General features: G+C 38.1%; 2 protein-coding genes across 5 annotated transcripts in view; one reads left to right on the top strand and one right to left on the bottom strand.

Annotated features, from left to right (window-relative positions):
* Positions 1-1,818: 1,818 nt before the first annotated feature.
* LOC131439334 (protein PTHB1) lies at positions 1,819-16,842 on the top strand. The gene is made up of 8 exons (XM_058610229.1): positions 1,819-2,117; positions 2,179-2,276; positions 2,333-2,708; positions 2,766-2,899; positions 3,017-3,911; positions 15,839-16,031; positions 16,095-16,270; positions 16,326-16,842. Exons 1-8 carry the CDS (start codon positions 1,819-1,821, stop codon positions 16,753-16,755), a joined length of 2,601 nt encoding a protein of 866 aa, XP_058466212.1. The 3' UTR covers positions 16,756-16,842.
* Positions 16,843-16,849: 7 nt separating this feature from the next.
* LOC131439325 (helicase domino) overlaps positions 16,850-21,424 on the bottom strand; it is a 39,129-nt gene continuing 34,554 nt past the window's right edge. For 2 of the 4 annotated variants that reach the window (XM_058610216.1, XM_058610219.1), the window contains 2 exons: positions 18,528-20,270; positions 17,406-18,317 (listed from right to left, as the gene is read on the bottom strand). In XM_058610216.1, coding sequence (XP_058466199.1) covers positions 17,796-18,317; positions 18,528-20,270 — 2,265 coding nt within the window. In that variant the 3' untranslated portion in view covers positions 17,406-17,795. Of the gene's footprint in view, positions 17,233-17,405; positions 18,318-18,527; positions 20,271-21,424 lie in introns of those variants that run through there. The other 2 variants (XM_058610218.1, XM_058610217.1) reach the window with 2 other exon arrangements.

Below are 21,424 nucleotides of genomic sequence, written 5' to 3'. Positions count from 1 at the left end.
TTTTACTATATTATGTCACATAACATTATGATACTATTATATTCATCATAAAATATTATAGTAGACTATAATACACTGTACCATACGATTTTGCACCGTTTTATACTATATTGTGTTTTATTGTATTATACTGCCGGAAATTATATTAAAGTGTATTATGTTACATTATATAATACTATACTCAAGTACATTGTAAGGGAAGAGGGATGGGAGTGCATCAGGGTATCTTACAAGTGAATGACTGGATGAAGGAGTGAAATGTCAACCCGATTCACAGGGGAAAGCTGTGTTTTCCCCAGAAGGTCTGAAATGAGTAAGACGCACCCTTCTAACAAACAACCCATCAGGCAGGTTTAAGCTGGTACAGCGAATTCTTTTATTATATGGCCGGATGTTATTGCTGGAAGGCGCCGGGTAATATGAAAGTTATCTGATAATCAAATTCGGATCTACTGTAAGTCTACCTGCATCCACTGGTAATGCCTTGAACTGATGGTGGCTTCACACATACATACATACATACATACATACATACTATTTTCAATCGATCAATCAATCGATCGATTGAAACTGAATTGCGTTCCCAGCAACCCCATTTTATCGTGTTTTGCATCCCTGCTCTGTATAACTGTTTGAAATGTTCAAACAGTTATACAGATCCTGCAATATCGGAACCGGAAGTCTAATCCAGATGTAATCCAGAAATTTTGTATAGGACCATTCATTCGGTTAAAAATCGGTCACGCCATCTCTGAGAAAAGTGAGTAAGTAATATGAAATTGGAATTTTTACACTAATCACCCTGTTATTCCGAAACCAGAAGTCGAATCAGTATGAATACGATTTTCATAGTGATTGCATAACCTTTGTATATGTGAAAGGAAAAAATGTATTTGATTCTAAACATGTTGTCTTTCCATTACTTTCATTTGAAGTTTTTGAATTATTAAAGAGGGCATATTTGTCGCGGGCGGTAGGTTTATTTCCCCGAGGATTTTTCATATGACCAATTCGACAATAAATCTAATTTTTCGCTCAATTCAATAGATATCTTTAGAAAAGTCACAGGAGTTTTGTTTGTTGATGTCGTTTTTGGGTAGTTTCATCAAACAAACACTTTTCAGGAAACTGTGTTGGGTTCGCAGTTAGCAACGAAAGTTTGAGAAAATCTGATATAAAAATCAGGTTTGAAACTGACTCGATTTTCAGTTCAACAACGTTGAAATTAGGTTCGAAACTAGCTTCAAACAAATGGTTTGACAGCAGTTAGGATAGAAGCTGGGTTAGGTTTGCCATCAAGCGAAAGCGACATATGAAAGACACTCGCACGTGACATACGTTGTTAATTGAAAGTTATTACTGTTTTGCTGCATCATGAATTTGCTTAAAAGTGAACATATCAGCCTTGGCTAAAATATGGGCATAATTGCCGCGGGTATATTTGCTGTTTTTCGGCATTTACTCATACAAGATCCTAACGTCTCCTAAAAATCCTAGTTCTAATTCTTCACGTCGCTAATGCTATACTACACACACAATATTCAGTTTACTATAACGTCACACAATACTAACAACATAACGGTATAGCTGAATTGAATTTTTTGTCCGTAAAAATATGCAAATTGTCTTTGTATGAAAAAATCATCATTATTATCATAGTACAAATATCGCACTAAACTTTATATGTTCAACTCTCGAACGAAACGAAAACGATAAATAACCATGGCAACTGAAATACTCAAACATATATCCTCGAATAATAAACAAAACACATAGCTAAATCGTGAAAAACAAAAACCAGATCTAGTTGTGGCTAGAATGTCCTTGTTTAAAGTTTGCAACTGGTGGAAAACCCAGTGTCCTGACGTTGAACCCAACTACGACTCATTTTCAATTCACTGCTGTAGGTTAAGCATCCAAGAAGGCGAAAAAGATAATGTGATTGTCGGTTCTCACTCGGGTCATCTTTCGATATACCAACCTTCATACAAATCACTGGGAGAAGGAGAGTCTGGCGAAGATCAGCAGTTTGAAAATATTTATCAACATTCAGATGTAATATTAGAAACCAAATTATCATTACCAATTATTGGAATAGTGGACGGCAGGTTTACAACGTTTGTAATATCGATGAAAAATCCAACAATGAATAATTATGTCTATCATTTCCAATTTCAGAGCTGTCAAAACAGATACAAAATTGCAACTTGCGATATTACATCCTGCAAAAATTTGCATATACCAAATTGTAACTGTTGGTGGTATCGCCGATCATGGTGAGTTATAATATCGGTGGATAGGCGCATTTACAAATGTATTTCGTTTGTTTCAGGTGATCAATCAAAATTACATCTTCTTGTTGAGCACAGTCTTACCAGCCCAGCATTTTGTTTCTGTCGTGGAAGCTTTGGTGGAATCAAGGGTAGAGATTTCTTATGCATACAGCATACAAACGGATCTCTCAGATTTTTTGAACAAGACGGAATTACTTTCGAGTATAGACTGCCAGGAGAAAGACATATTCCTTCGCCCATTCATTACATTCCTCGTATTGATTGTTTCGTCACAGTGTCACCCAGTTGGGAACTTGAGTGCTACAGGTATCAAGATCTATCGGAACCAAACGAAACCTTGCGAAGGCACGAACCAATTTGGTCGATATGCGTTGGAGAGTACGCGCTCGATTTGAGCGTGCACCAGATATCCAAGTAATATGCTTCAAGTACTTTCTTACTCATTTCATTTAATTTTTTTATGTGTAACAGTTTGGAATCAGTAATAGTTATAACTGGTGAAAATAACCTAATTTGTGTAACAGATACGGGAAAAATTCGTTTTATTAGAAAACTTGATTATTCACCTGTATGTTTTCATTCGTTCGTTGTTGGATGGTACTGGGGTAAGTAAATTAGTTTTCTCAAAAGCAAATTTTCAAAACACTAATATTCATTGTCATATAGATACAACTTTTGTTTAAGTTCTAGCTGTTTAATTTTGTTCACCTAAAATATTACAGAACCAGATGCCCGACTGATGATTGCAGTCGTTTCCGATAGCGGATCTTTACTATTATACGAAGAAAATCAAGTGGTGTGGTCTGCTGAATTACCAGATATCCCAGTCGCAATATGTCGAGCCAACGTTTCAAAATTACCAGGAGCACTGGTAACTCTAGGTAGTACCGGACACCTGGCCGTCGGATTCCTCGGATCTGAACCACATCTATTCAAAGTTCCTCCTCTGAATCTAGCTCCCTTCGAAGTAACAAAATGTCAAAAAGAAATGGTGGAGTTAGAGAAAGAAATTCGCTCAGGAGTAGACTTCAGTGATATTGCCATTATTAATGCGGCTACAGAGCGTGAAATAGACTTACAGGTTTCAATTGATCCAAAATTAGAAAAATGTTCTAAACGAACGAATATTTCATCTATTGAAAATCTCATTTACATGTGCCAGCTCGTAGTAACGGCCAAACCAAACATAAACCTTGAGCTAATGCAAATATGCATTGTAACAGATATGGCACTGGAGAGTAACAACGAAACATTTATGTTTCGTGATATCCAAACTGACACCGTTCAAACATTAGAGGCGTGGATCTATTCTTATGAACCAGCAGTTCCAAATAGCACAAAGGTTGAAGTTTCATGCTCTTACACCAATAAACAAGGCATTACCAGGATTTTAAAGAAATCAATTAGATTACCTCTGGAAATGTTAGCCAAAACATGTCCAGCTACAAAAGAAGCTCTGCACAAAGTTACATTGATAGTACGTGATTCAGATGAAAGTCTTAACAGTTTATTTCCTGAATTTATCAGTGACGGTAATCCTCATGCAATAGGTTTACTGCTATTAGCTACCGGAACTAAAGTAACTATTGTAGCTGCAAGAAATACTAACCGTTTCAGGTATGGTTTTTATAAAATACTATAAATTTCACTAATTGATTGGTAGAATATAGGAGCATATATCAGTACTGGAGTCTAAGTGTATATGTGTATGAGTGTTTAAGTCCTCGCTCAGTATGTTAAACTGAGTAAATATAAAGGACTTCGGCTTCAAACATGATATCAGTACAGTGTGCGTACTACGAACATACCACTGCAATATTCCATTCACGAGTATTGAATTTTATATTCTTTATCTTTAGTATTTTTATATTTATTATTGTAAAATCAACAGACACATTGTAGTCCTAATGATAGTTTCTAATACTAAGTAAAAAATTTGCTTGAATTGTTTTCCGTGAAAGGTTGAAGTCAAATCCAGATGATACACGATTGAACGATCTTTGCAAGCCTATAACGGCACCGTTTGTTCCATAGTTGGTGCGACGTAGAGGTAGTCGAAGAAAGGCGTTGTTACGTAGAGCACGGGGACGAACATTGATATCAACCTCACGGAGCAAAGCAGGGCAGTCAATCCTATCATTCCAAATATCAGCTATCATCAAAGCACGCGACAGCTCTCGTCGTACTTGTAGTGTGTCAAGACCAATCAGCAATCCGCGACTTTCATAGCTCGGCAGTTGATGTGGATTATATATAGATAATCGTCGAAGAACAAAACGTACGAATCTTCGTTGTATAGATTCTATTCTATGAGCTCCATTGAGGTAAAGAGGGTTCCAGACTACTGAGCAATATTCCAAAGTAGAACGAACGAGTGTACAGTATAGAGTCTTCAGGCAATAAATATCATTGAAGTGCTTAGCCATTCTAAATATGCATCCCAAACAGCGTGAAGCTTTCGCAACAATGTAGTTAATGTGCTGTTTGAATGATAACTGCTCATCGAGAAAGACACCAAGATCTTTGACACATGTCGATCTACTAATCATGAATCCTTCAAGATAATATTCGAATTTGAACGGTAACTTTTTCCTTGTGAACGTAATGATTGAGCACTTCTCGGGATTCACTGTCATATGATTGATTTTGCACCAATTCGCAAAGATTTCCAATTGCCGTTGAAGAAATGCCGCATCTTCTGAGCTGCGGATGGTATTATAGATCTTGAGGTCATCAGCGAAAGAAACTCGTGGTCCATCCAGACAAAGATTTACATCATTGAAGTACAATAAGAAAATCAAAGGGCCAAGATGACTCCCCTGTGGAATTCCAGACGTTGCAACAAATTCTTCGGAAACACAATCATCAATTTTGATAGTAAGACGTCGATTGCTGAGATATGATTGTATCCATTGAATGACTTTTGTACCAAAGCCGAGTCGATTTAATTTTGCAATTGTGATGTCATGATTGATTTTATCGAAAGCAGAAGAGAGATCTGTATAGGGACCGTGCACGAGGGCGTGGTTTAGTGGCCGGCGACGACAGCGCACGAGGCGGCGAGTGGAAAAAACAATGCTACCATAGCAAAACTTGTAAACTGAGTTTGAAAATACTTTCTAGCGTATTTTCTCTGCGGATTTTTTTCCGAACCCTATGGAATTATTCGCGTGTGGTGCGAACGATTGTTCAACATCGACTGACTATTAAATTTTGAATCGAATTATTCATTCTGTATCTAAATACGACCACGTCATTTTCTGTCATTGCAGTTGGATTTGTGTCTAATATTTGTCATATTCACTCGAATTCAAACACTCAAACGATATTCTCAGCACATTAAATGATTTTTCAATCGACTTGACCAGAAACACTGAAAAATATCTTGCTAAAACATTCCAATTTCAGACCATTAGTAAAAATTGCTTCTGTGTAATTTCTTTTTATACTTTTACTCAAAGAAAATACCCCAATAAAAAGTTTAAATATTTTTTAAATGAAGTTAGTTTATCTCGAAGTTATTCTTACTTTCGCTGAATTGCAATTATTACACCACTTGCTATTACTTTATTTTCAGGGCAAAATAGACACAAATAATTTTCCATCCGTCAAATTTTGAAATGGGCCACAGTTTTAGAAAAATTTAACTACTCGATAAAAAAAAACTGCCCGACTGTCAAATTTTAACTAAAAGTTCAAATAATTCGCAGGATGGTCCATACTCTTAGAATGGAAAAAGGCGGGTGGGTAATGTCAGAGACATAATTGGATGTCGTGAATACGAAAACAACTGACATGTTTACTGTGAGTTTCACACAGCGAAAAGTGCACAAATCTAACCAAACTGTTCTAGATTTGCACTAAACTGAGGATATTTATCTTCGATTTGCGAACAACAAATCCGAATAGTTCTTTAGAAAACTTTTAGAGCCATTAGAACGGCTGATTTTGTGTAATGCTCTCCACCGTTGCTTTTTCATCCATGCAAATGACTGGCAGCTGTGACGTAATCGCTCTTGTCGAAAGCGAAACTAGCTGTGCAGACGACACAAAACACATCTGCTCGCAGTGGCGATAGAATCCAAACTGATTGAATTTTTGTTAAGAGATTTCCTTTTATGTGATATCGTTTGTAGCTTTTTCACTAATGGGCGGTCCTAACGGCTATAAAAATAGCCGCATACAGAATTTTAATGTCGATTATTTCATTTCGGATTTGCATAATTCGTTGAAAGAAACTATCAATATGTTGTAGGGATTCGTTTCTAGCATTCACAAGGACCAAATTGAGGAACTCACTGCGATATTCACCACTTTTCGGAACATTTTTCCCGGACGATTTGTTGTACAGCAGCAGATATTTTGTTCTCTTCCTCAGAACGCGTTCTGATTGGCTGGTGTTGACATGGGTCAAATGAGACTGGTTTTTCAATAGTGTACTATTGAAATACTTCCATGCTTTTGCTATACACGTTTAAATTGAAAAATTTCGATTCTATTGGTAGTTAGATTATATAAATTCTTTCACAGATCACTGAGCTATGAGCTTTAAAAATACGAGAAAGGCAAACGCGCCTTATGAATTATCCTCTTTGATACTCGTTTATACCAAACATTTCAGAAAAGTTTAATTTTGAATTATTTGAGACTATGTCACAAAACTGAAAATTTTATCATAAAATTGTGATCATATTTCCGATGACATGTCGCAAGAATTATGTTGATTCATTAGATACAACAATAGATATTCACGATCAAAAACTTATCACTCTCTCAGAGGATAAATTTTGAAAAGGCACCCCATAGTAAAGTAAGTCGTATTCACGACAAAAAATTGTAATCGTAAAAAAGCTAGCAATCTCGCGAGTAGCCAGTTTGACGTATATTGAAAATTCGATTCCACGAAGCTAACAACAAATAATCATTTTATTGAAACGCTGAACTGTTTTGCCTTTCTCATATAGAAAGGTTATACAATCACTTGAAAATCGACTAGTAAAAATTGGTCAAGTGTCATATGCCATTCGTCGAGCTGAGCAATCTATCTTTGTGTGTGTGTGTTTCTCGACAATGACTTAATCGATGTTGACCAACTTAGATTCAAATGAAAGGTCTCATGATTCTATACGGAATTCTTGAATTTCATCTGGATCCGACTTTCGGTTCCGGAATGATAGGAGTGTGTTAAAAATTGTGTACGTCACTTGAAGAGTCGAAACGAAAAAAGTAAAAAGTTTTCTAAATTGGTCTCGAAAGTATTCCCGGTTTTCGAATAACGACGGCAGATAATAGTCATACACTCAAAAAAGGATCTCACTTACTTTTACACTTAGTCCAGTATTCTTAATCTTAGGTTCAAATGAATGATCTTATGCTCCTACCGAAAATTAAACATATTTTTCGGTTGCAATTAAAATCATGTTAGTTGATGGCCTTACGAACCAACTTCGATTATACGTTCTCGCGTTCTAGTGCCCGAAATACTTACAATAGTGGAACTCACTTTGTTTTCTTATCGATGTCAGAGAACTGTTCCATTCTGTAGGTTAAACTAGTTATTTCACAAATAATCTCTTAGGTTTATTCTAAGAATCGGAGAGAAATGTTTTTAATAGTATACCACAGTATTATATATTAGAATATGAATGATGTGAGAAAAGGATCATTACACCACTATGTTGTATTAAAACAGGTTTTTGACTATTTTATTCAGCGTGAACATATGGTAACAGTGTAGAGCTATGGTAGAGTTTTTCCGCCTATTCGCCACTAATGGCGCTACTTGTTATCGTGCACGGTCCCTATAGATAACGTCCGTCTGCAACCCGTCTGACATAGCGTTTGTTTTGTAAGATGTGAAAGATACGAGGTTAGTAGCTGTTGAACGCTTCGGCATAAACCCGTGTTGAGTATCATCAATGTACTGCTTGCAATGGTCAAAAATTTGAGTCAGAATGACTTTTTCTAATAATTTAGAAATTGCGCTAAGAGAAGTGATACCGCGGTAGTTGTTCATATCGCTTTTGTCGCCTTTCTTGTAAACCGGATACATAAACGAAGCTTTCCATGAATCCGGAAACACTGCTGTAGTTAATGAGGCTCTGAATAAACGTTAAAGTGGTGATATTATTCCAGCCGAACATTTCTTCAAAATAACTGCCGGTATGCCATCTGGTCCTGCAGAACTCCTGACTTCAATCCAACGATAGTCATCTGTACCGAATTCTCGTCTATGTCAATGGAGTGCAAAAAGCAATTAGATACCGGAACGTTGATTGCCGCTCGTTCGATTTGCTGTGGGGATAATGCTTCAGTAGAGAAAACACGAGCGAATTGTTCCGAAAAGAGCTGACAAATTTCTTGAGTACTCGAACCGGTACGCTCACCGAATCGCATTAACGATGGTAATCCAAATTCCTTCCTTTGCTCATTCACGTGCTTCCAGAAAGCTTTTGGGTTAGACTTTATCCTATGCTGTACCTTTTTTAAATAATTGGCATGGCAGCGCTTCACGGTTTTCTTGTATAACTTATTTATCTGAATATAATTATTGCGCAAAACGTAACCTCCATACTTGGAGTATCGTGTCAGAGCAGCTCTTTTGGATGTTTTCAGATGTTTCAATTCAGCGGTTAGCCACGACGGATGTTGGGAATGTCGGACGGATTGTTTCGGAACAAAGTAATCAATCGCGTAGATTAGTACATTGGAGAAGGTCTGTACAGCTGCGTTAACATCATCATTGTCGAAAATATCATCCCAATCGATACTCATTAGGAAGGCAGTCATGCTATTATAGTCGGCTCTATTAAAATTATAGCTGATGATGCTAGAGGGGGCGCTGTCATGAGGTAAACGTTTAGTCTCGAGTACGATGTGTAGCGGAGGATGATGTCGAACACATTTCACTAGAGGAGACGGCGCAACGCAAATGTTGGATGCGATATCGGTTTTACTGGAGAAGCAAAGGTCGAGCATTCGGTCATTCTCATTAACGATGTGGTTGAATTGCCGCAGCAAGTTGAGATTATAACCATCGAGCAAGGTAGTTATGCTAGCGTGAAATGCTGAAAGTGCGGGATCAGCAAATAAAAATCCATCAGAAGTGGCACACCAATTCAAACTAGGGAAGTTAAAGTCTCCAACAACCAGGATTTCGTCGATGGGCAGCGCTTGATTTGATGCAATTTCATGCAATGAGTCGATATGTGCCGTAATCAGCGACACATCACGACATCGATCCGGAGGAATGTAAATCACGCAAATGAAAAGCGAGAAATCAGCCAGTTGAACACGAACCCACACCTACTCGACACAACGTCCCGGTGTGCTCTCAACCAGTTGAGCTTTTGAACGACGGTGAACCGCGATGAGCACTCCGCCTCCTATGCTCTTCGAACTGTTATGGGAGCTGCGATCGGTACGAAAAACTTCATAATTTGACCCATATCCCAGGACGGATATCGTATTTTCGTTGAGCCACGTTCCTGAAAGAGCAATGATGTCGTAACAATCATCCGTGCATGCCAACCCAGTAAATCCGAACATCGGACGCATCGTGCACGAAAGCTTTTGATTGCGTTTCGAGCTTACATAGTGTATCGGTAGAACAAAAGAGTGAAGATATACCAAAGCAGAGAGCGGATGTCTGATACTCGGGGGATGGAATATATCGGGGTTGGATTTCAAACCCCGAATTTAGGGCCAGAGTTTTTCTGGGCCGAACAGGCGAATTACCTTAAGGTTAAAGCCTCTATGATCGATACAAATGTTTAACAATCTTTCTCACCCTATCGGGAAGACGTCGGCTCGAAAATATCTTGTTTGATATTTCTTCGCTCTGTTTCTCTAGCGATACATAATGTAAACATAAAGCTTTTTTAGATCAACGCGGTTGATGCAAATGGTGCAGAATTGTCCGATGACGGGCCGATCGAAGCGCTACGATCGGCCCCATATCGTGCTCAATCGGACCGATAATCGGGCCGATGATCGGACCGATGCGGGTCGACAAAATCCACCGGGAATCGGTAATCGTCAATGCATGTATTAACGCCACCTACATTTTGGTAGTAAACATACAAATTGGAAGAACGACTGAAAACGGAAAGCGGGTCAGTGCTTGAAGCGTTCACACAAGGCTCATACTTGCCGTCAAGAGTGGTTTGGAAGACCCCTTCCACGCTCCCACGCACAGGACCGGGACGACTGGTGAACGCAGGCTGCAGAGGCTCGACTGTGGAGGGCGTATCAGGGGCTTCCATGAAGCAGATTTCTGTGCGTCCCAGTGCAACATCAATTTGTGCGGTACGCTCAACACTAGAGCAAGACGACAGCAGATTAGGTACCGGAGGATGACAACTGGAAATGCGAAGCAGGTCAACACCGGAAAGCGACTCATCGTAACTATACTTGCCATGAAGTGATGTTCGGAAGATTCTCTCACCACACTCGCACACAGGACCGGGACGACTGGAGTACGCTGGCTGGAATAGCTCGACTGTGGCGAGGGGCTCGAGAACTTCCACAGTAGCAACTACATCGCGTCCCAGTAAACTCTCCTCATTACACACGATGGCAACCAGCACCAGAATTAGCGACGGTGGTCGGATACTCCGAAATCATCTTTCACGGACGAAGGAGGGGGTGATAGTGAGGATGAAACAGTAAACCACTTTGTACAAAAATTCTCATGAGTTATGATTTTTCTTAACAAGCTTGGTGCCCAATATGTGACAAATACCAAGATTGAAATCTTCGTGAAATCCAAATTCCATAAAACATTAACATTTGGCTATACCGATCTCCAGTTTTCGGTTCCGGGAATAGTGATGTGATATGATGTGAAGTGAAGCCACCATCAGTTCAAGGACTTGCCAGTGGATGCGGGTAGACTTACAGTAGCCCCGATATGACTCATCCATTCACCTTCTTACTATAGCTGTTACCGAAAAGCGAACAAAAAGGGTTGGGCGGATACGTAAGTAGAGTCACTTACTCGTATTCCGCGGGAATAAAAGATGCTCTTCCAACCATAATATCCAGTGCATGGATGAAGCATATCGCTATACATGCTTGAACCCGCCTGATGGTTTGTTTGAGAAGGGCGCGTCAGACTCATTTCAAACCTTCAGAAGGAAACAAGTTTCCTTCAAGTGACTTGGGCTGGCTATCCACAATCCCTCGTCCAGTCATCAATTCGTCCGATGCCCTGATGCTCCCTCCCCTTTACGCCCCCGTGCAAAATGTTTTATATTGATAAATACAATGAAACATAGTGTAATGAAATTAGTATAACATAAAATGATATAATAGATTACAAAATAATATAATACAATGTCATACAATATAATATAATATATTATAAAACATGATATAAAATAACAGTCAATGTAGAGAGTCAGTTATGCTCTTCTATCTTCGCAATACTGCAGGAAGTAGAATAATTCTCTTCTAATAACAATAATAATATCCACATCTATAAAAATAATATATGTTATTATTATTGATAACAAATTAATAATAATAACAATCAATATAATAATGAAAATAACAACAAAAAACAATATAATATAGTACAATGAATTATATAATAAATAATAGAATAAATAAAATGATATGTTGCGATATGCTATGATATTATATTACTTGAATTTATATGTCATTTCTCATCCTCTCATTCTGCCATCAACGCATTCCATCGACCTTTTGTCACCACAGATACACGGGTAGGCATGAAACAGGAACCAGTGAGGACCAAGCTCACCTTGTGACGACCTTGATATTTAGTTGAAAGTTACTTTAAAAATGATAACTTATAAGGAAAACAAATTTATATTTTGCGCAGAGGTACGTAGTACTACTCATAATAAACCCTACAATATAATATAATATAATACAACATAATGCGATACAATATAACATAACATAATAGAAATATAATATAACATAATATAATAAAATATAATATAATATAATACAATATAATATGATATAATGCAATGCAGTATAATACCATACAACATAGATAATATATGAAATTATATGCTATGATACAATATAACCGGTAATGTCGCAGTGTAAGTTACGCTCTTCTAATAATAATAATAATAATAATAATAATAATAATAATAATAATAATAATAATAATAATAATAATAATAATAATAATAATAATAATAATAATAATAATAATAATAATAATAATAATAATAATAATAATAATAATAATAATAATAATAATAATAATAATAATAATAATAATAATAATAATAATAATATTAATAATAATAATAAAAATAATAATACATGATGTAATAAACAACACAATTATATGTTGTAATATACTATGATAAACACTGCACTTTAGGATGGGCTTCAACCTACAAGCCATTTCGCACCCTCTCATTCTGCTACTAACGCAGAAGGCGATAGCACCCAGTCGACGCCGTTCTATTGACCAAATGTCGTCATAGACGCTCGGGGAGGCATGAGATAGGGACTTGTGAGGACTTAGTTATCTCACCATTTGACGACCTGTTTTCGGTTCCGGGAATAGTGGTCAAAAACTCCAAAACGGAATTCACATGATTTTCTCTGAGAATTAGCTGTCAGAATCAAATGAAAAGTCTCATGGTCTTATAAGCTACTATTGACTTTAGTTCGGATCCGACTTCCGGTTCTGGAGCTAGAGAATGAAAAGTGTTCAAGATTTTAAACTGTCACGTTGAGCGACGATGCAAAATAACGGGAATTTTTTCTGAATTCAACTTACTGTTTACAAATTGAAAAGGTTAGTTTATTCTCAAATAATCTTTCTAGATTTCATTCGAGTTTCAAATAAATTTTTTGGAAGAATCCTCTAGTGATATTAATGAAAATGTGAGTATCATGAGAATAGCTCTCACTACTACACTCTCCACATCAATAGGTGGATTAAAACAAGTAGCACAGAACAAAATTCATCCAAAATTCCCTTAAATGGACGCTTGTCGCTCTGGAAAACCAACAACAATCTAGATTTATATTTTCTAAGCATTTCCTTCTGGACTTCTTTCATGGCTTACGGTGAGCACGTTGTATCGTGTTAGTGCGTTGAAAATTCGAGAATTTCACGAGAAAAAAAGATTTTTTATTCGTACTTTAGTAGCCACACAGCGAGATTTTCCCTTAAACTCCAATGAAAAGAAAGGCATTCAATGGACGAAAATTAATTAGCCTAAGTTGCTGTGCCATCTATCGGCGTCATCTCAAATGAAAGTAAAAAGTAATGGGAAAATTATAAACGACATGATAACACTGCAAATTTAACACCATATCGTCATTGCCAGGGCTTCGGCCATGGTACCACAAGTTGTCGTAAGGGCATGCAGCTGTTTAAATTGTGGTAATTCGTTTGCAAACACGTCTTTTCGATGAACAACCTCAGATGAATTTTCATGCTTTGATTGTGATGGAAACCATAAATCCAATTATTGACAATGTCCTGCGAGAAAAAACATTTTAAATTCTTATATAATGAGTCCAATGAATTGTTTGACATAGAACCTGTATGGGGACAATAAGTTTTTAACACTTTTACTGAATTTTTCACTCAAACGTAAAATTGGGTATTACCTCCTACTTTTCAATTGTTGAAAAAAAATCATGATGCTAAAAATTGTCACATTTTCTCGGTTTTCTTTAAAATGACCGGCTTAATTCTCGGTCGATTGTCACCCTGTACTTTAAAACATTCGCGTCCTGGTTCCAATCCACGAACTCTTGGTTTGAAGCAACCACCAATTCCGGCGGAGCTCTCAACGTATGAGCACGTTGTTTCGCGGACAGTGCGTTAGAAGTTCGAGTAGTTCGCGAGAAGGAAAGAAAACTTTTTTCGTGCTGAAGTGGCTCGGCGGTGAGACACCGCGAGATACTATCGGTAATCAAAACCAGTAAAGTCCGTGTGACTATAAACGAAACCGATAGATATTATGAAAAGATTACTATCCAATCAAACTAAGAAATAAGACGAAGAAGAAGCACCCACACTACGGGTTAAAACTCTTGGAACAATTATTTTTTGTTTTGATATTGCAATATATTGTTGACACTCAACATGGTTTTATGCCTAAGCGCTCCACAACCACCAACCTATTGTCATTCATGTGCTACGTGACTGATGGTATGTCGAAAGGTTTACAAACAGACGCTATTTACACCGATCTCTCTGCTGCCTTTGATATAATAAACCACAATATAACAATTGCTAAATTGGAAAGACTTGGATTCGGCTCTAACATGTTTCGGTGGCTGCAGTCATATCTTATAGATCGTCGTTTAGCAGTGTAAATCGGCGATCACGTTTCCAATGAGTTTATCGCTTCGTCCGGAATTCCGCAGGGTAGTCATCTCGGGCGTTTAATATTTTTACTGTATTTCAACGACGTCAACTTTACTCTAGAGGGCCCTCGTCTATCGTTTGCCGATGACGTTAAGATCTACTATTACATTCGAAGCCCAGAAGATGCAGGTTTTCTTCAACAACAGTTGTTGAGCTTCGCCGAGTGGTGTAAAGTAAACCGTATGAAATTGAATCCTGACAAATGCTCGACCATCACGTTCTCGAAGAAGAAAGAGCCATTTCATTACTTTCTGGAAGGATCCCCGATAGTCAGAACGACGTGTGTTAAAGACCTTGGTGTCTTTCTCGATGAGCAACTGACATTCAAGCAACACATCAGCTATATCGTTTCTAAAGCTTCTCGCAACCTAGGATTTGTAATGAGGATGGTTAAACATTTTACAGACGTGCACTGTTTAAAATCTCTGTTTTGCTCGCTTGTTCGTTCATCCTTGGAGTGCTGTTCTGTCACTTGGAACCCTCACTACATAAACGGAGCTCATAGAATCGCATCGATACAACGCAGATTCATTCGGTTCGCCCTACGGCGCTTACCGTGGAACAATCCTCACCAACTACCAAGCTACGAAAGTCGCGGGTTATTAATCGGTCTCGATACACTACAAGTTCGTCGAGATGTTGCACGTGCTTTATTGATAGCAGATGTTCTGACCGATAGGATTGACTGCCCTGCTTTGCTCCGCGAAATTAATATCAACGTCCGACCCCGGGCTCTTCGCAACAGTGCATTTCTTCGACTTCCTTTACGACGAACTAACTACGGTGCTAACAATGCTATTATTGGCTTGCAGAGATCATTCAACCGCGTTTCATCAGGATTTGACTTCAATCTATCACGCAGTAGGATACTTGGAATTTTTTTATATATTACTAGAAATTATCATTAGGACCATATTGTGTCTGTTGATTATACCTAAATAAATAAATAAATAAATAAATATCGTTATGTACTAATCGATTAGTCATTTTATACGCTGGGGAACAAAGCGATCTCATCAAATTAGACCATGCTTTCATCAAGGTGTTTTGGTCAGGGCAGATCGCAAAGCTATAAACAAATCTAATCTAATTCAGTTTATTCTTTAAAAAAAAACATCTAGGATAAACAGGTATTGACATATTATGTTCATTTGATATGCAGGGTGCAATCGGAGGATTTTTTTGCCATCCCATTAATAGTTTCTGAATTAATAGAAAGAATCAATTCACGAAGTAAGAACAATAGTTTCGATAGGAAGAATCGAGTGTCGATATCATCAAACCCACCGATGGATGGACTTTTAAAGACAATCAATCACCATTACCAGTTAAGACTACAATATAAACAAAATGCGGTAACTAATCAAAACAATAACAATATTACTTTTGGTAAATGCTTTTCTATCATAACATTTCAGAAAGACTTAGAAATTCGTACAAATCAGATGCGATTGTTCGAACGTCGATTTGTGGTCAAACTACAGGAGAGGTCCCTCCGGGCACTAGACGGTATTTTGATGCTGCTCAAACAGAACCAATCCGATATTTCGAAAATCTGTAATGCCCTTAAAGACATCCAGATCCAAATCAAAATGTAAAGCCGATATATATGATTTTTCTTTTATCTTATACCTTATTGCTTTTTACAGTTCCCAGATCAATCTATCAGGGCTATTGCGATTGTTTGAATTAGGCTTCGTCCATTCCAACATACCATCTAAATATTTGGAGCCAATAAGAAACATTCTTTCCACACCAGTTTTCGATAGTTCTGAGCTTAGCTGGGAAGAGATGGTGCAACCAGTTATAAAGTTTTTATCGCACACCGGTCCATTACATTCAGAAGCAGGAATTTCGTCATTCGATGAAAAGTTTATCTTCGCAACCGACGGATCCTTTAGGCTTGAACCGTTTATGAAGCAGTTTTCTACGATGCTCGCACGTGTTGAGGATAAGCGATCGAAGATAGGTCGTTCCAGCGCAGATTTTGAGGAACAACTGGAGGAAGTGAGAAGTGACACCGAAGAGAGCACGAGTGAATGGCTTAGCTACGAGAAAGTTAGTGAACTAACATTTTAAGAGTATTTCGGATGTTTCATATTTCTTAGACCTTTTTCGATATTGTATGATTTTATTTACGACAGTAATACTATAATATAATTTACATGTTATAATACATTCCTTTATTCGCTCTACGATTATTATAATAACAGAATAGTTAAGTTACCCTTCATTATTAAACCTATATTTTTATCGTTTCCAGAAAGAAACATTTAGCAATTTATTCTTAAGAAGACAATTTGACATCATTATTGTTAGTTTCATATCGAAACAGTTTTCGAACATAGTGCAAACTACTTTCAAATAGCGAATCACGTACGTGATACTCAACTAGTCCAAATATATGTGTTTCGAATTTACATATACATAAAACGTGCCAAATCATTCATGTTTATAAATATTGTAAACTCTAAATGGTGATAGTGAAAAATTTGTTGAAGTAGTAGATTAATGTGGTACATAATCAAATATCCTTGACAGGTAGCTTTAATTAGTCTAAAAAGAAAACAAACTCAGTTATAGTGTTTTCTTGTTCGATTATCCATAGTTTATAGATTAGAGTTATTCAAACAAGAAGAACGATATTCTTTGGTTGTTTCTTTAATTCAAGAAGCTCATCGTTGCTCGACTTCACTACAGAAAATCCACCCGAAAACATTTTAAGTATATGTTGAGACTAGCAGCGACTCTAAAAACTTTGAATTTATGGCTTGTTCTGGAAGTCTTGTGAGGATACGTCATAATGTATCGAATAATCAATTATAACTCAAGGAATCGAAAATCAAATATCCTTGAAAGACATTTAACATGTGTGTAAAATGCTATCATTGGTCTATATATTCGAATTTCAAGTACAACAGTGCATCCAGTTTCTTACATTGAATTTTAAGACTTGATTGATTATTCTAGATTTTTTTTCCATAATATGCCAAACATTACAGATACAACTATTGAAGTACAAATATGTTTTGCCAATATTGATATCAAACTAGTCCGGTGAGCTCCTCGTTTAAGGACTACCTGTCGAGTACTAATTCAAATAATGACATTCTTAGATTCTATTTCCCACTCGGCGATTGCTTCTTCTTTATCATACTCACCTGTTGCTGCACTGTAGACGACTGTTGCTGCTGTTGTGAAACTAGCTGTGACTGTTGTTGAGCTTGCACTATGGTAGTATTCCCATCGGTGGCTGTGCCGGAGGCTGTTGCTGTAGCCGTTATAATTTGCTGTGGTTGCGTCTGTATTTGAAGCACTTGTTGTGTGGTCGCTTGTGATTGCTGTGACTGTCCTGACGTGATTTGTTGTGTTTGCTGTAACTCCGAGTTCTGTGCTGTGACTACTGCTTGCGGTTGCTGAACAGTAACCGCAACTAATGAGCCACTTGAAGTTTGCAACCGAACGGGGCTGGCATTCTGACGTTGATTTTGTTGATTCTGCAGCGCTGTTAAGATAGCCTGCTGCTGCTGAGCAGGAGTTGCTCCCGCTGCTACCTTTATTGTTCCTATGTTTTGGGTCGGTACGTGAGTACGGATATTGCCGGCAGCTATAGCTTGAGCAGCTGATGTTGCAGTTACTACCTGGAATTGTTTAATAACAACTGTAATTTTCCATTTTTGGTATATACAAGAAAAGGGTGTACGTTATTTGGCCGAAGTTAAATTCGTTTGGCATAACATTCGCATATCAAAAGGAAATATGTACAGTTGAAATTATGCCAATAAAAAGTTAACGAATTTATGCCAAACAAACTTCGGCTAAATAACGTACACCCACATGAAAATACAAACCTGAATTGTCTGTCTCTGATTGGCCTGTTGGGAAACGGACACGGGAATAACTCTTCCAACGCTCGTCTTTCCTAGCACAATCTGACCTCCACCGGCGATAGAAGCAGGTTGGGCATGTCTTATTACTTGTTGTATTTGCTGGACTGTAACTGTACCAGCCGGAAGATTCTTAGGACTTTGCACGAATAACTGCGTTGGTTGACCTGCCTTACCAGCCACCTGCGTAATTTGGGTCATTTTTCCTCCACTTTTCCGCTGTTGCGCAGCTATTATTTGTTGTTGAAGCTGAAGTTGCCTAACTTGACTTTGATTGCTGATAGTCTTAATCTGTCCAGCTTTCACCTGCGAAAGTGTCATGCCTGTTGCTGCTACTGTACCGCTCGAAGTCTTAACCAACGTGGCTATTTGCTGACCTCCAGAAGCACCGGCCTGCTGTACCTGAAGATTCGCCGGGGCAAATATTTGTGTCTGTGGTATCAATTGCTGTTTATGTTGTTGGCTGATAATCTGTCGTTTTACCATCAGTTGCATTTCGTTTTCGGTAACTTGTCTTGTTGTTATCATTTGTTTAGTGCCGACTTGTTTGATGAATTGTGTCCTTTGCTGACCGGGAGCTACTTGGACTGTTGCGATGGTACCTGCTTGTGTTGCAGTTCCACTGACTACTGCGGTACTAACTGGGCTCACCGATACTTTTTGTGCTGCTTGTTGAACCTGCACTGTCTGACCTCCAGTCTGAATAATATTTCCCTGAATGATTGCTGGGCTAACTAATGTTGGCTGCCCTGCCGCTTGCTGAAGTACGGTTGTTGTACCACCTTGGCCTGCGCTTGGATGTAACACCTTCAGTTGTTGTCTTATTGGTTGTTGGCGATAGAACTGAATCTGGGACGTATTGATCGGCTTGCCTGCACTGGTAACTGTCCCCACTGATATTCCTTTGGCCACAACTCCCGATACTTGTTGACCAGCCATAGAAAGACGAAGCTGAGCGGTTTGCAATTGAGCTTGAGTCAATCCTTGACCTAAACCACTCACACTAACTACGGTCGGACTTTGAGAACCCGGTCGTTGATGAAGAACCACTTCTTGCAAAGTACCTGGCGGAGCGACAATACGTTGAGCTCTCAGTGCGGATGTTGTTAGTGTCGCTACCTGCGATTGAGACATTGGGCTCCCAGTTGACATTACAGTTCCCACGGTAGCCAACTGAGCAACTGAGACGACTTGCGGCAATGATTGAGTAGCCAGAGTTTGAACAATAGAGTTTGAAGATTGTGTTATCGATGGATTACTTTGAATTATCTGTGGAGCAGATTGGTGAATAGAAACTATCTGCGGTTGCGATAGTTGTACCGAGTTCGCAGACATAGTCGTAACAGGAGTAGTCAAAACAACCGAAACTTGTTGTTGCGGACTATTTTGTGCAACTGCTAGCTGTTGCGTGAGAATGTTTTGGTTTGCTTGGCTGGCTACTATGGCCTTAACAATCTGTTGCTGCCCGGGGGTAGAGCAAATATTAACCACCGGTTGCTGCCGCCCTGTCTGTATTGATGGAGCCGGAACCAAAGTGGCAACAGTTTGCGAAGCATTCGAACCAACTCCTCCCACCACAATTGTGGTCTGCTGTACTTGACTCCCCGGTGTAGCTGATGTTACATGTTGTTGTGCATGTGATTGGATTTGTATTTGCTGAGGAATCTGCTGTTGAATTACATGTGTCTGCTGGGGTTGAGCCACCTGCTGGATTGAAGGAAAATATAATAATTATGAATACTGATTCGTAGGGAAATTGTATCGATTAAACAACGATATATGCAATATAATTGGAGTCGGTATCTTTTATTCGCACATAAAAACCCATATTATCTAGCAGAGCGGAACAAGAATTCGAAGCGAATGACCAATTTATATGTTATCCTCTGAGTCAATGCATTAAGCAGAGGTAGCAGATCTGTTAAATTAATTTTTTCATCTATAGGATGAATGGTGGAGCTGAGATGGTCCAGAATACGATTGTACTATATTAGGATAAAGCCAGTTTTAGTATTTTGAAGATGAATATGTTTGACTACAATTCACTCGTAAGAAAGACTGCAAAACCTGGTATACAGTTTAAAGTTGCTATACATTGAAAATAAGGGGTTTATTACCACCACCTAGTCGACACCTAAATCTTACAAAAAAAAACATCGTTCTAGCCATCAGAAAGGATATAGCATCTCGGTGCAATATCCAAAAAGTCGTTACATAAATAGTGTAAACTTTGCGTCTGCTTAGCGGTTCAAATTGAACTGTTAGGCGGAGATGGCAGTTCAATTTGAACTGCTTTAAGCACTGATGAGCCGAAGGCGAAACGTGAAGAAAGCGGGAAAAAACATTAGATTTAATTCCGAAACAATAACAATGACACTTTTCAAAAAAAATATTTTTTGAGATTTGGCATAAATAATATCGGTTTGGGAAATCTTTACATTTTTCTAAGTCCCGAAGACGATTTTTTCAAAAAAATCTTTAAGATAACACCACATCTGGACGTTTCATGCAGTTCTGAGACATTTTGTATCAAAAGAAATTTCTTTAGTTTTTCGGTTTTTTACGCGCATTTCCGAAGTTACGCGGATTTCCGAAGATACGCGTTACGCAACCCCCGCGTAAAAAAAGTGTGGTCACCTACATAGTGGAGATTTCGGCGCCAACTGGAAATGTTTACCAGGTAGCTCATTTGAAATTTGACACAGTTCATATGGGTGCCTTGATACCTATTTTATCTACATAATCGTTCTACATCCAATTTATTTATATGTTTATTGAAAAATTAACGGACACTAATGAAATTTCTAATACTAACTAAACACAGTGGCTACTGACTATGTGGTATATTAGATGTAACAGTT

The sequence above is a fragment of the Malaya genurostris genome, chromosome 3 (genome assembly GCF_030247185.1).
Source record: "Malaya genurostris strain Urasoe2022 chromosome 3, Malgen_1.1, whole genome shotgun sequence".
Taxonomy (NCBI): domain Eukaryota; kingdom Metazoa; phylum Arthropoda; class Insecta; order Diptera; family Culicidae; genus Malaya; species Malaya genurostris.
Note: the sequence above shows the minus strand (reverse complement) of the source record. Positions and strands in the feature narration are given on the sequence as shown.

Coding starts and splice junctions, on each gene's coding strand:
- LOC131439334 (XM_058610229.1), top strand. CDS start 1,819: ATGTCCTTGTTTAAAGTTTGCAACTGGTGGAAAACCCAGTGTCCTGAC. Junction 3,912..15,838: donor AGAAATACTAACCGTTTCAG/GTATGGTTTTTA, acceptor TTTGATATGCAG/GGTGCAATCGGAGGATTTTT. Junction 16,032..16,094: donor TACAATATAAACAAAATGCG/GTAACTAATCAA, acceptor ATAACATTTCAG/AAAGACTTAGAAATTCGTAC.